Source organism: Thrips palmi, unplaced genomic scaffold (genome assembly GCF_012932325.1).
Source record: "Thrips palmi isolate BJ-2018 unplaced genomic scaffold, TpBJ-2018v1 HiC_scaffold_10, whole genome shotgun sequence".
NCBI lineage: Eukaryota > Metazoa > Arthropoda > Insecta > Thysanoptera > Thripidae > Thrips > Thrips palmi.
In genome coordinates, this window is record NW_023144621.1 from 5,975,101 (window position 1) to 5,986,841 (window position 11,741).

Genomic DNA, 11,741 nt, shown 5'->3' on the forward strand with positions numbered 1-11,741 from the left:
CTAAAATTGGGGGCGTCAGTTATTTGTCGCTATCAGATAACAAATAGGGTGGCATTTGACAAGCGGCCGAAACGGGGGCATTTTTTCCAAACCGTGGACATATTTCTTCAGGATTTTCCTAACGGACATAATAGGGGACTTTTTCGGGGACATTAATTTCCCCTGAACCCGCCTGCCCCGCCCCGCGCCGCACCTCCCCCCTCGCCCAGCCTGCTCCGCCGCTACAGCTGGACCAGGCTCCCAGACCCCCCCCCCTCCCACACACACACACGTTATCACCCGCGGTGCCATCTAAGTCAACTCACTGCTGTGTTTTTATACGCGGGTGGCACTGCTTTTCGTCCCGCATCAATCCAGCAAGCCTGTGCTATCATCGAATTCGCTCGGAGCGCTCTCTCTCTCTCTCTCTCTCTCTCTCTCTCTCTCTCTCTCTCTCTCCCTCTCTCTCTCTCCCCCTCTCTCTCTCTCTCTCTGCTGGGTAGGCAGCAGGCAGGCAACCGGTCGAATGTCCTTCCCTTTCGGTGAGGCGAGCCGAGTGTCTGCAAGCGAACGTGCGAATCCTCGCCGTCGCGACGCGATGAGTAACGCAGCGGCGTCATCGCTCTGTCTCTCTCGCGCTCAGAGGGCGTGCCGAGAGGGTGCGAGAGAGACAGAGCGACGCAAGCCCGCGTTCGTTGTCACAGTGTGCGTGCTCCGCGGCGTATTCTGTTGCACGCTCACTTTCGGTGGGCGAGTGAGTCATCTGTTAGTTGCTCTCTGTCACTCTCTGCTGCACTCCGTCGCTCTTTGGAGCGGGTCGCGAGGCGAAACAGTGATGAGGACGCTGGGGAGAATGAATGGAGTCAGCACGACAGTCTGGGTTTTATACATATAGTACAAAATTGAGTTTATTACTACCCATAATCGCTAGACACACGTATGTACACATAATTATCTTGCCATCTCTTTTCCAGTAGGACTACTACACACACACGCACACTCACTCACACACAGGAGAAAAATTCGCAAAGTTAGCACGCTTTTTTAATAATCTCCCCATCCTCTGCGGTGTTCTCCGAACAACGCTAGAGATGGGTACAGGAAACTCACAAAATTTTAAGACGAGTGCCTGGACTTAAATAAAGAGCATCTTGCAAGTGAGTTTCTCCGCGGCAGGTCCAGTCTCGCTTGATACTACCCGTAAGTCAAGTATCCCGACATGCAGGGCAGAAAGCGCGCGGAGGCTGACCAGTAAGTACAACAATTTACAAAATTACTTGAATGTACCCGGGCAAGATGCGTCACTGTCTTACAGGTCTTTTATGCAAATGGCAGTGCCCGTCACAGAGCGCAATTAACAACTTTGCTTCAGAATGCGACAAAATAACAAAATAAATTAAGGAAAACACTGATAACAAAACATACACAGCAATAGAGGGGGAGCTGAGGCTCAAAGGTAACTATCAGGTAACTATGTTAGAAGGCGTAAACCGGGTGCCGGTTAAGAGTCTTGGCACCGAGTGGTAACATACAGCGGGGTAACTACCGGTAACTACTGTTTGACTTTGCGACTCGAGTCCGAAATACTTCCTTTTTAAGCATCCAGTCGATTCTGTAGGCGGAAACGACCACGCCCGATCTTCAAAGTTTGAGCTCGTCTAGTCAGTCTAGACACTGTTGGAAACAATCCCGTTTTATCACTCGAGAGCAAAATTTGACATCACATCCGTTCCCCGCGCCTTTCCCCGAAAGAAATTCTCTGTGCCGAGAAATAAATAAGAAAAAGCTGTGCACCAAATGACAGTGCACAGAGCCACGACCTGCGCGGGGGAACCGTCATCAAATCCGTTTCGGTTTTCGTCTTCCAATCTTTTCCAACAGTGCAGTTTGGCGCGGCTCACTGGTTGACAAGGTGCTTGGAGAGGTGCGACCGCTGCAGTTTGAGCCAGAGGGTGGCGCTGAGCAGGCACGACCCCGTGAGCAGGGACAGCATGACGGCCGAGGAGGCCGCGAAGCCCGGCAGCGACATGCACACGCCGTCCGCCCGTCCTGGAATCAGAGCGCCGCGTTAGCCGAGGGGTCTGCGGAGTCGACTGCGGAGTAGGGGGTACCGGGTTCGAACACCCGAGTCGACGGTCAATTTCTTTGACGTGGAAAGCTGACTTTTTGGAAAGAGGGTGGCCAGTCTCTGAGCACTGATACAAAATCAGCCCCCGGGATGGCAGGGGGCAGGCCACCCTTCAGAGTCGTCCGATAGCGTTTGGCTGATAACTAGTGCACCTGACGGCTGCGATAGGCTGAGCGTGGATTTCGACTACATAGCCAGGTGTTCAACACACCTGACTGATCAGTGGCAAGACTGCAGGTGCCTTTCAACGACGACAGTGCATCGTGCTTTTAAAAACAGCAAGACCTCGGTGGTATTCGAACAACCGACTTCGGCTCAGGAGACCCACCGCTAACGGCCACACCAGAACTCACTTGACTCGGCGGGCATGTGGATGACGTTGTCCCCCAGCAGTGTGGTGGCGTTGACGTCCTGGCCAGGGCCCTCCAGCAGGGCGTCGACGGGCAGCTCGTCGGGGGTGAACACCCTGAGGCGGCGGCCCATCACCACGCCCAGCTCGTCCTCGGCCAGGAGCGCCGCGTCGCCGTGCGTCGCGTTGCCCGACCAGGCTTCGCGGCGGCGGCGTCTCCGCGCGCCGGGCTCCAGTTTCTAAACAACAAAAACAAAACAGCATCAATAAAATTTGATCAACGTTGAAAACTCCCGTTTAAGAAAGATCGTGCCGAGAATGTGTCGAAATGATGTCGAAATGATGCCGAAGTGTCCGGCATGCCCTGAATGATGCCGAAATGCGCTCGGCAAGCCCGAAATCCACCCGCCGCCGGCACGCGGCAAGCCCGAAATGAGCCCCGCTGTCGCGGGCGGCCCGGAATCGTACCGCGACCCCGGCCGCTGCCCGGCCGGGTGGATTTCGGGCGTGCCCGTGCCTTTCGGCATGATTCCGGGCATGCCCGAGTGACGGGGCGCATCGAGACCCTAATCAAAGAAGTGTCAAGTTAATGTCTTTGACCTGCGTACAAAATTGAAAAGTTAAAATAGTGAAATTCTTTCTTAAGTTTCAAGTCTATCAAAACCGGCGTGAAAAATTAGAAAATTCCGTGCAAACGAGATGTTTGTAGGACAATTTTGAATTCTTTGACTGAACAAATCTCCAATCAAATTAAACACTTTGATACGGGTACTTGAATGAATGCAGTTGAATCCGTTGAGCTACTGATGCTTAACAGCCTTAGCATACCTAAATAGTAACTTTAGCTTGCCATCCTATAGAAAAGGTCTGGCTCTCAATAACATGAGCCGCGGGAAAAGGGTACTACTTCGAGTACGTGGATTATAAGGAAGCGAAGAACCTGGTTTGCGTGTAAGAGCCAACACCCCAATAACTGGGTTTGGGAGCCTGAGACCTGGGTTTCCAGTGGGCCTGGATCCGCGTGTTGACTAGTCCACACGCAGTGCTCTACCTCCGCTCAAGTTCACCGAGTCTGCTGTTAGATCCAAGTGCCCAGCTGAACCCGCGCACCTTGTCCAAAAGTCGAGGGGCTCTCCGCGAGTAACCCAAGAGTCTCGCGGAGGTTACTTATTCGTCAAGACACAGGGCTCGCCGCGCGCTCCTCCCCCAGCAGCGTGTCTCCCCCGCCCCCTCCAGTGCCGCTCGGGGTCGAGCGAGCTCGCTGGAAGGCATCGGGAGCATGAGGCCTCCTCCCCAGGTCTCCTCCGTGGTGCAGTTGGCAGCGTCTCGGTCCACAAAGACGGTCGTCCTGGGTTCCAATACTAACCAGTGTTTCTCCTTCAGCGTTCTGTGTACGTGTGTGTGTATGTGAGTGTGTATGTGCGTCTGTGTGTGTACGAGTGTGCGTGTGTGCGAGACTGAATAGGATCCGCCATCCAGGTACCTCCCCCTCCCCGGCGCCTTAATGGGAGGGACGGTTCGGCACGATTTCGGCATGCCCGGCAAGCGTCCGGCATTGCCGAAAATCGGTTTATTTTCCAACAAAATGATCGTTTTTCGGCAAGCCCGGACTCCTGGTTCGGGGCGGATTTCGGGCGTGCCGGCCGGGCATGCCCGAAATCCTGCCGTCATCCGGCACGATTTCGGGCAAGATCATTTTTAAACGGGCTGTCTGAAACTGCCGCGGGATTTGAAAAAAAAAAAAGAAAAAAAACTTGGCATGTCTAGTGTGGAAAGGGCGCTCTTGAAAACGGAGATAGCGTGAATCTTGTCGCGCCCACTTTGTACTTTAAGAGTGGCGCCACAGACTGTTTTTTTCCGCGGCGTTTCTCATCACTGCGATAAAATTCGGTCGAATGCAGTAGTGGAGTGCATTCCAGTGTCGAACAGACAATCGGTCCATTGTTTTTCTGCACTCAGGGTGCACCAAGAGCACCGAGAAAATGCTCACTGTCACGAGACGACAATTTCTTGAACTGTATGAGTTGATCACACTAAATTCTTGTGGACTTTTTTAAATAAATAATTATGAATACAAAGTGCTTAATTATGCATTTAAAAAGTCCACAAGAGTTTAATGTGATGCTCCGACGAAAGATCATGAATAAGAAATATTTTGTTGGATAAAATGAACTGTTTCGACTCGAAAATTTAAAAAAAGACAACAAAAAACTGTTTTTTAAAGCAAATGTCTCTGAAAAAAGAAACACCAAATTCAAAGGGTTGCGGTGCGCACCTGGTTGGGGTTGGGGCACATCTCGCAGTCCGTCTTGCAGAGGTCCACACTGCACTCGATGATAAGGTCCATGACGTCCGGGAACTTGAAGGCCTGCCAAGGACAAGACGCGGATTAGTGGGACGAGCGCAACGAGCACAGGCCGCTGTGATTGTGTGTCACTCGTCGGCCGGCCGGGTGTCGCGGCACGTTCTAGCCGATCAAAGTGCACCGCGCCATCACTCGTAGATTGCACACGGAGAAAAATAAAAAAAAGTTGACCGAGTATTTGAACCCGCGACTCACCTGGAAGAAGGCGTAGGCGATGATGGAGGCTCCGGTGTTGCCCGTGTCCTTGGTCTTCTGGAAGGCGCCCAGCAGCTTGGGCTTGAGCACGCAGCCGTTGTCGTCCGTGAGCTGCACCAGGTTGGCCGAGTCCGCGTCGCGCGCCACGCACGCGCGCACCTGCACGTCGAAGCCCGGGTCGCCCTCCACGGACACGACCAGTGTCATCACCTCGCCGATCTTGACCAGCCCGTTGGCTGCCGGCGCGAAGGGGCCGCGCCCCACCTGGATGTCCAGCTTGGCCATGCCCGTGTCGCCGCCGAAGGTGACGATCTCCTGGTTGAGGTTGCCCACGCTCAGCGCCACCGTCAGCGCCTGCTTCAGGTTGCCCTCCCACAGGCATCGCACGCTGCGGATCGAGTCCCACACCTGGAACAAGGCAGGCGTTACGAACCAAGTCCCTCTCTCGCACCACCGGAGTGTCCCGAGCACGGTGGGCCAGAAGACCGGTAGAGGGGACAGAAACTCTTGACGCGTTTTGAGCTCCAGAGTCGCTAAATAAGACTCGAACCGAACCACCGAACCCCACCAATGGATTCCTCCCATTGATAGAGTCGCACGTCGATTTGAGTCCAATTTAGCAACTCATGGAGCTCAAAACGCGTCTAGAACTTTGGCCGCCTTCGCCGGTCTTCTGGCTCTATGTGCCTAGGGGCGCGAGAGACACAGAGCGTCAGAGCAGTGGGACAGCGACGACCTCTTGGATGCCCTCCTCGTTCTGGAGGACGATGACGTTCTCCAGGTAGGCCTGGCCGGCGGCGCCCTGGAAGTCGTCCACGAACTGGGTGCCGCACGAGTTGAGCATCACGGTGAAGGTGTACTTGATCTGGTTCGAGTTGGGCTGCACGTAGCGGCAGTTGGGGTCCTTGAAGTAGCCCTGCGCAACGTAGACCAAGGGTCAGAGAGACGGACTCCGGCGGGTTATCCCACAGTGGGCCATAAGGCCGGTGGAGGCGGTCGAAATCCGGGACGCGGTTTGAGCTCCAGAGTCACCAAATGGAACTCGAATCGAGCACGTGAACCCACCAATGGATTGCTGTCCGAACATGGAATCGGTCATCGGTCCACACGCTCGGTTCGAGTCCTTTTTAGCGACTCTGGAGGTCAAAACGCGTCAAGAGATTGGCCGCCTCGATCGGTCCTCTGGCCCCGTGTGGCCCTCTGTGCTGCGGCCGAGCAGCGCCTATACCTTGGAGTAGATGATGCCGTCGTAGGGCTTGTCGAACTCAATGGTGATGGTCATCATGTCCTTGGCACACTGCACGTCGATGGCGTGGATGTGCGGCGGGTGCACCCCGTTGTCGTCCGGGGTCGTCGTGACGCCGCCTTCCGGTGCGGGCTGTTCCGGTGCGGGGGCGTCTGGCCCGGGCAGTTCCGGTCCGGGGGACTCCGGTGCGGAGGTGGGTGCCGGAGCGTCGGTCGGTGCGGGCGTCTCCGCGGCGTCGGTCACGGCCTCCGGCGGCGGCGTCGGCGCGTCGGTGAACGCCTCCGGTGCCGGCGTGGCGGGCGCGTCGGTCACCACCTCGGGGCCCGGAGTCTCGGGTGCGAAGGTCTCCTGCAAGTGCACATGGCCGCTCCAGTTAGCTCCGAGTGCGAGAGGAACCATCCTGCTGGGTGAGCTTCCGGCTGACCGTACCTGTGGCGCTGCCGGCGTCGGTGCCTCCGTGGGGGCGGGCGTCTGCGGGGCCTCGGTGGCTGGTGCTTCCGTGGGGCCGGGGGCGGGGCCGGGAGCAGGGCCGGGGGCGGGCTCAGTCGGCGCCGGAGGGGCGGGCGTCTCTAGCTCGGGGGCGGGCGTTTCCGGGATGGGGAAGGGCACAGGCTCCGGCCCGGGGGCGGGTCCAGGGCCGGGGGCGGGCTCGGTGCCCGGCTCGGGGGCAGGTCCAGGGGCTGGTCCGGTTCCGGGGGCGGGGGTCTCCGCCGGCCCGGTGGGAAGCTCGGGCACGGGGGTCTCGAAGGGCCTGGGCGCCTCGGTGGACGGGCCGGAGGGAGACTCCGGCACGGGCAGGTACTGCCTGGACGGCGGGGTCACTTGCTGGCGCGCTGGGGAAGGCAACAAACATGTACAACGTGCGGCCGGCGTGCGGCGAAGAAGCGGCGCCAATGTACAGGCCGAGGGAAAAGTGCACCTCGGCACGGTATTTTACATTTTGGACAATCCACGCCGATTGTGTCGACTGCACCAGGAAGGCGAGACACGCCGTTGCCAAGCGGTGTACCACGATGCGTTTGCACTTGGAGTGGTTGCTGCCGCTTGCGAAATGAAGTGGCCGAAAGAGCGTCACGCACGTCCAACTGACGGGACAAGTCATGCGTCCAGCCGGGAAAGTGACGTCTTTTTAAAAGTCTCTGACGCATTCCTCTTTATCTGAAGCGGCTCATCTAAATTGGTCACCGAAACCCGTGCGCATGCATACCAACCCGTCACCAAAAATTTTGTTTCTGAGTATTTTTTTTTTTATCAGTACAAGTGAAAAAGCAATTACACCCTGGTCTTTGTGCAGCTGTGTTCACGTCCAGCGGTCCGCGGTCTTACCGTCAAAACCGACTCAGCAAATGCGACAGAAGACAACTGAACTTGCAAGGCAGTGGAAAGAAACAAGTAGGAAATGTTTTTTTTTGTTTTAGTTTTGGGAGTACTGCTTACTGGGGTCGGCGGGTCTGCTGGGCTGGAAGGGCCTAGGCCGTGCGTTGCCCTCCGCGGCCGGGAGGTACTGCCTGGCAGGCTGCCCCTGTTGGCCCTGTTGGCGTGCTGCAAGGTCCACATGCACTTAGGGGGCTGGAGCTACGGTGCAAACCTTCCACCAACCAACTACGACCCCACTCCACATTTCAACAAACATCCCCCTCCCTTTAAAATAAAACCCTCTACATTGTGCGTCCGTCCTGGGATTCGAACCCACGGCCTCAGTGTGAGAGTCGCCGCGATGTTGTGCAATGTTTCAGTTTGTTACTGTTTTGCTCCGCTCGGTCCTTTCGGGGAGTGAATCATTCTGCAAATCCTGCATTCAGTTGCTACTGATAGGACATCCGGTCTGTGAGGCAGTGCCAATGACTAACCGTGCAGCTGTACAGACGTGTGGTGTGAAAAGGAAAACACAATTCTGTTAATTAGGTTAGTGGTCGGAGTGTCATCAAAACCCGCACAGTCGTCGAAGTTGAGCTGGAATAGATTGAATGTCAGTCCCACGTGGCGTTATTAATTGGCATTATCATGCTGTTGTTTTACTTAGTAGACGTGACTTTCAAAATTTGTAAAATAAACAAGTTTAAAGAATTTTGCCCAAAACGAAAAATGGCTCGGACAACATTTAGTTGCATGGAACGTTAGCACAAAATGTTTGTTGTTTTTGGTTAACTTTCCAAATTACGAATGAACGCTGATTTGGTAATGCAATGCTAGTCGTACCTCTGCGCTCCTGCGTGCGGGACATGCCCTGGATCCAGTTGAGGATGGACTGTACCGTCTGGTCGATGTTGACGGTGCTTTGCGGCTGCGAGGGGACGCGGGCCGCGCGGTCTGCAACACGGTCACAAGTTCAAAAGTGGAAAAACCCGGTACAAAAAGAGTAAACATTAAGTGAGCTGTGTTTCAGTTCAAGTTAGTAGTAAGGAGGGTTGTTGCTACCACGGGCCCCCAAGATGGCGGCCTGCAACAATGGGCATCCCATACTACTCAAGTTGTTCCTGTTTGTCCGTCGAGTCGCTGCAGTCCTTGCTTACTGATGGCGGGCTGGGGTTCGCGGTCCTTGAGGACGTCCTTCTGGGCGTCACCGTGGGGGAGGCGCTGTGCTGTCTGGGGCAGGGCGGTCGCCCTGGAGGCCGGGAACTGGTCCAGCGGCCGCTGCGTCGAAGTTGGCCGCTGGAAGTTGATCCTCTGGTGACTGCCGGTGGGGAAGCTGTTGGTCGGGCTCAGGCGGTGGATGTCGTTCTCGTCGTTGTTCCTGAACTTGTTGAAGTTGTTGTTGCTGATGCCGGTTCCGCTGGTTCCGAATGAGGTGTAGTCGTTGTTGATCTGCTGGGGCGTGCGGTTGCGCACTGGCGGTCTCTGTTGGAAGTTATTGTTGTTGTTGAAGGCATTTAAATTGTTGTTATTGTTGTTAAAGCCGTTGGACTGCTGCTCCTGCTTGTGCTGCCTCTGCTGCGACCCGTTCTGGAACTGGCGACTTTGTCTGACCTGGTTGCGGTTTCCTTCCGATGTAAACTGGTAGGTCACCCTATCGCCATTGCCGCTGTTGCCACCCCTCAACTGATTATTGCTTCTATTTTCATTGTTGTTGTTTGCGTTGTGCTGGTTTCCGAACTGGTTGTTGTTATTGTTGCTGTTGGCGCCAAACTGATTGTTGTGTACTGATTACTGAAGTGGTTGTTGCTACTTCCAAACTGGTTGCCGAACTGGTTATTGTTGGTGGCAAACTGGTGTTGTTCGCACCGAACTGATTGTTGTTGGCTCCGAACTGGTTGTTGTTGGCGCCAAACTGGTTGTTGTTGTACTGGTTCCTGCTGTTGAAGTTGTTAAACTGCCCGTCGTTGTCGTCGTAGTCTTGGCTCTTGAAGGGCTTGACCTGCCCCTTCTGGAACTGGGGGTCTTCTGGGCAGCGGCGCTGGACGTGAACTGCTGTTGGTACTGCTGCCGGGGGTACTGCGACGCGGAGGTCCTCAGGAAGTCCTGCTCCTCGGCGTTGTCCTGGACGGGCCTCCGCCGGTGGTGGCTCTGGTCCCAGGGCAGCTGGTTCGCCCTGCAAAAGTCAATATGTTCAGGAAAAGGTCCAGAGATGGGCAAGTACAAAATGACGACGGGGAGTAAGTCCTGACATAGTTTTCCAAGCCTTTGGACCACTTTGACAGTGTACCTGTCGTTCTGGGGCTGCTGTGCGACGTCCTCGGCGGCCGGAGCCCTCCGCTGTGGGTTCCGTCTGCTGACGTTAGCGCCGGACCGGCCGGGCCGCTGGTTGTTGTTAAAATTGTTATTATTGTTATTGTTGTTGAAGTTGCCTGTCTGCGACGCTGTGCTCCTGGTGTCTCTGAGCTGCGCTAGAGTCTCCTCTCGGACGAAGAGCGCCTGCCCCGCCACGGCGCCCAGGCAGCCGGCACAGAGCTGTGCCGAAAAAAAAACCGGTCAAATCATCATAAACAATCAAGTACGCCAGAGGGATTCGTTTGTATTGACACTTGCGGCCGAGGGGGTTTGCACTCGCGTAATAGTCGGTTCACTCTATCTGTAATAGCACGCGTAATAATACGCGTAATACTCGCGTAATAGTCGCGTAATGGCCAAAATTGTCAAAATGTTATCAATTTTGGTGTGTTTTAGGCCGTTTTAAGCTAAATTCCGATTAATTTGTGGCGTAATAGAGCGTAATAGCGTAATAGTCGGTACACAGGTTCAGAGAGCGCATACCCCCTCGCTTGCGGCGATGAGCTGATTTATTGCCCTCTATTGCACTAAGTCGCATTTTCCTGCCATTAAGGTTATCTCGCACCACACCCTTGGGCAGGGAACCTCCCACATTCTATCGGTACCGATTGATAAACGCGCAAGCCGATGATAGTACCGTGACCGCCAAGCGATAACGTTCCGAATTTAGGCATACAAAACGCAACAAACTGCCTTTCCCCAAAACAAAATCAAGAAGAGAAGCTCGCTAACGTGGCTAAGGTATCATCTGCTTTAAAAATAACGTGCGGCGAGGGCAGTATTCGAACCCGGGGCTACTCACCAGTGCGCCGAGGATGAGGCCTCGTGCCCCCATGGCTGAGTGGGCGACGCCGCCCGCAGCACCTGCAACACATCGAGCAGCGGCGTCAGAGGGGTTGCCTACCCGCACGGCGCGCAGCGAGCCACGAGTTGGGGCGACGAGGACGACCACGCCACATGCACCACCACCATCGTCATCATCATCATCAAATTTGAGTCTGCATTCGGTTTGGCCTCCAGCAAGTCAATAAAAAGCGAAAAAAAGTTTTTAAAGCATGCACCTAACTAGCACTGAAAGTCAGGGCATTCGATTCTGTGACAATCGTTTCAATTAGCGGAACATGTTCGCTTGACGCCGATCTCGTTCGATTGGGCTGGCTGGCCGTGACCGGGAGCGCCTCTCCACTCTTACAATCTCACACCAGTAGTCTGATGCCGAACCGTGTCGTCACTCCGTCTCTCTCGCGCTCGCGGTCCGCCCCGCGGGAGTGCGAGAGAGAAGGCCGCATATTGCCACTCGTGAGGCGCCGGCTTATAGTGCAGAGCGGACCATACGGTCCTATCAGCGATAACGCCAACGTGCGAAAATCACGCAGGTACACCAAGAAAAAAACAAGCAAAATTTGGACTAAGTTTAAAAAAAAAATATTTTTGAAAAATAAAGATGTTGTAAGGCGAGTTAAAAGCACTCAAAAAGCGTCAAAAAGTAATTTTTAAAATTATTCTGACGTTTCCTGCGCTGTTATCGTGCCGTCGATGCCTTGCGGTGTAGCCTCATCTCCCTTCCCAACAGAGGTTGATTTTCGCGTGGAGTCGCGACAGATCTCTCCAAAGTGTTCCCATGAATTGCCTTCTGTGGCGAATCCCCGCCTGGCGTTCGTGAGCCCGTGACCGCGTGGCTGGAGTGTATGGCGCAAGTCGGTCTCCATTTATTTTTTTTTACCGCCCACTTTGGAAAAACAATAAGGAATGCGTTTCAATGTTTCAAGTC

At 54.9% G+C, this 11,741-nt stretch overlaps 2 protein-coding genes across 2 annotated transcripts; both read right to left on the reverse strand.

The window, feature by feature from the left end:
- Window positions 1-738: 738 nt before the first annotated feature.
- LOC117654517 lies at window positions 739-9,296 on the reverse strand. Its single transcript, XM_034401193.1, has 10 exons — window positions 8,776-9,296; window positions 8,462-8,572; window positions 7,700-7,804; window positions 6,692-7,095; window positions 6,245-6,610; window positions 5,753-5,932; window positions 5,017-5,424; window positions 4,732-4,824; window positions 2,461-2,695; window positions 739-2,028 (listed from the first exon to the last, which is right to left on the reverse strand). The coding sequence occupies exons 2-10, from the start codon at window positions 8,484-8,486 to the stop codon at window positions 1,877-1,879; spliced, it is 1,968 nt and encodes a 655-aa protein (XP_034257084.1). The 5' UTR covers window positions 8,487-8,572; window positions 8,776-9,296; the 3' UTR covers window positions 739-1,876.
- Window positions 9,297-9,401: 105 nt separating this feature from the next.
- On the reverse strand, window positions 9,402-11,109 carry LOC117654172 (putative uncharacterized protein DDB_G0289963). The gene is made up of 4 exons (XM_034400391.1): window positions 11,032-11,109; window positions 10,773-10,834; window positions 9,906-10,150; window positions 9,402-9,791 (listed from the first exon to the last, which is right to left on the reverse strand). The coding sequence occupies exons 2-4, from the start codon at window positions 10,803-10,805 to the stop codon at window positions 9,452-9,454; spliced, it is 618 nt and encodes a 205-aa protein (XP_034256282.1). The 5' UTR covers window positions 10,806-10,834; window positions 11,032-11,109; the 3' UTR covers window positions 9,402-9,451.
- Between the last annotated feature and the right edge of the window lie 632 nt (window positions 11,110-11,741).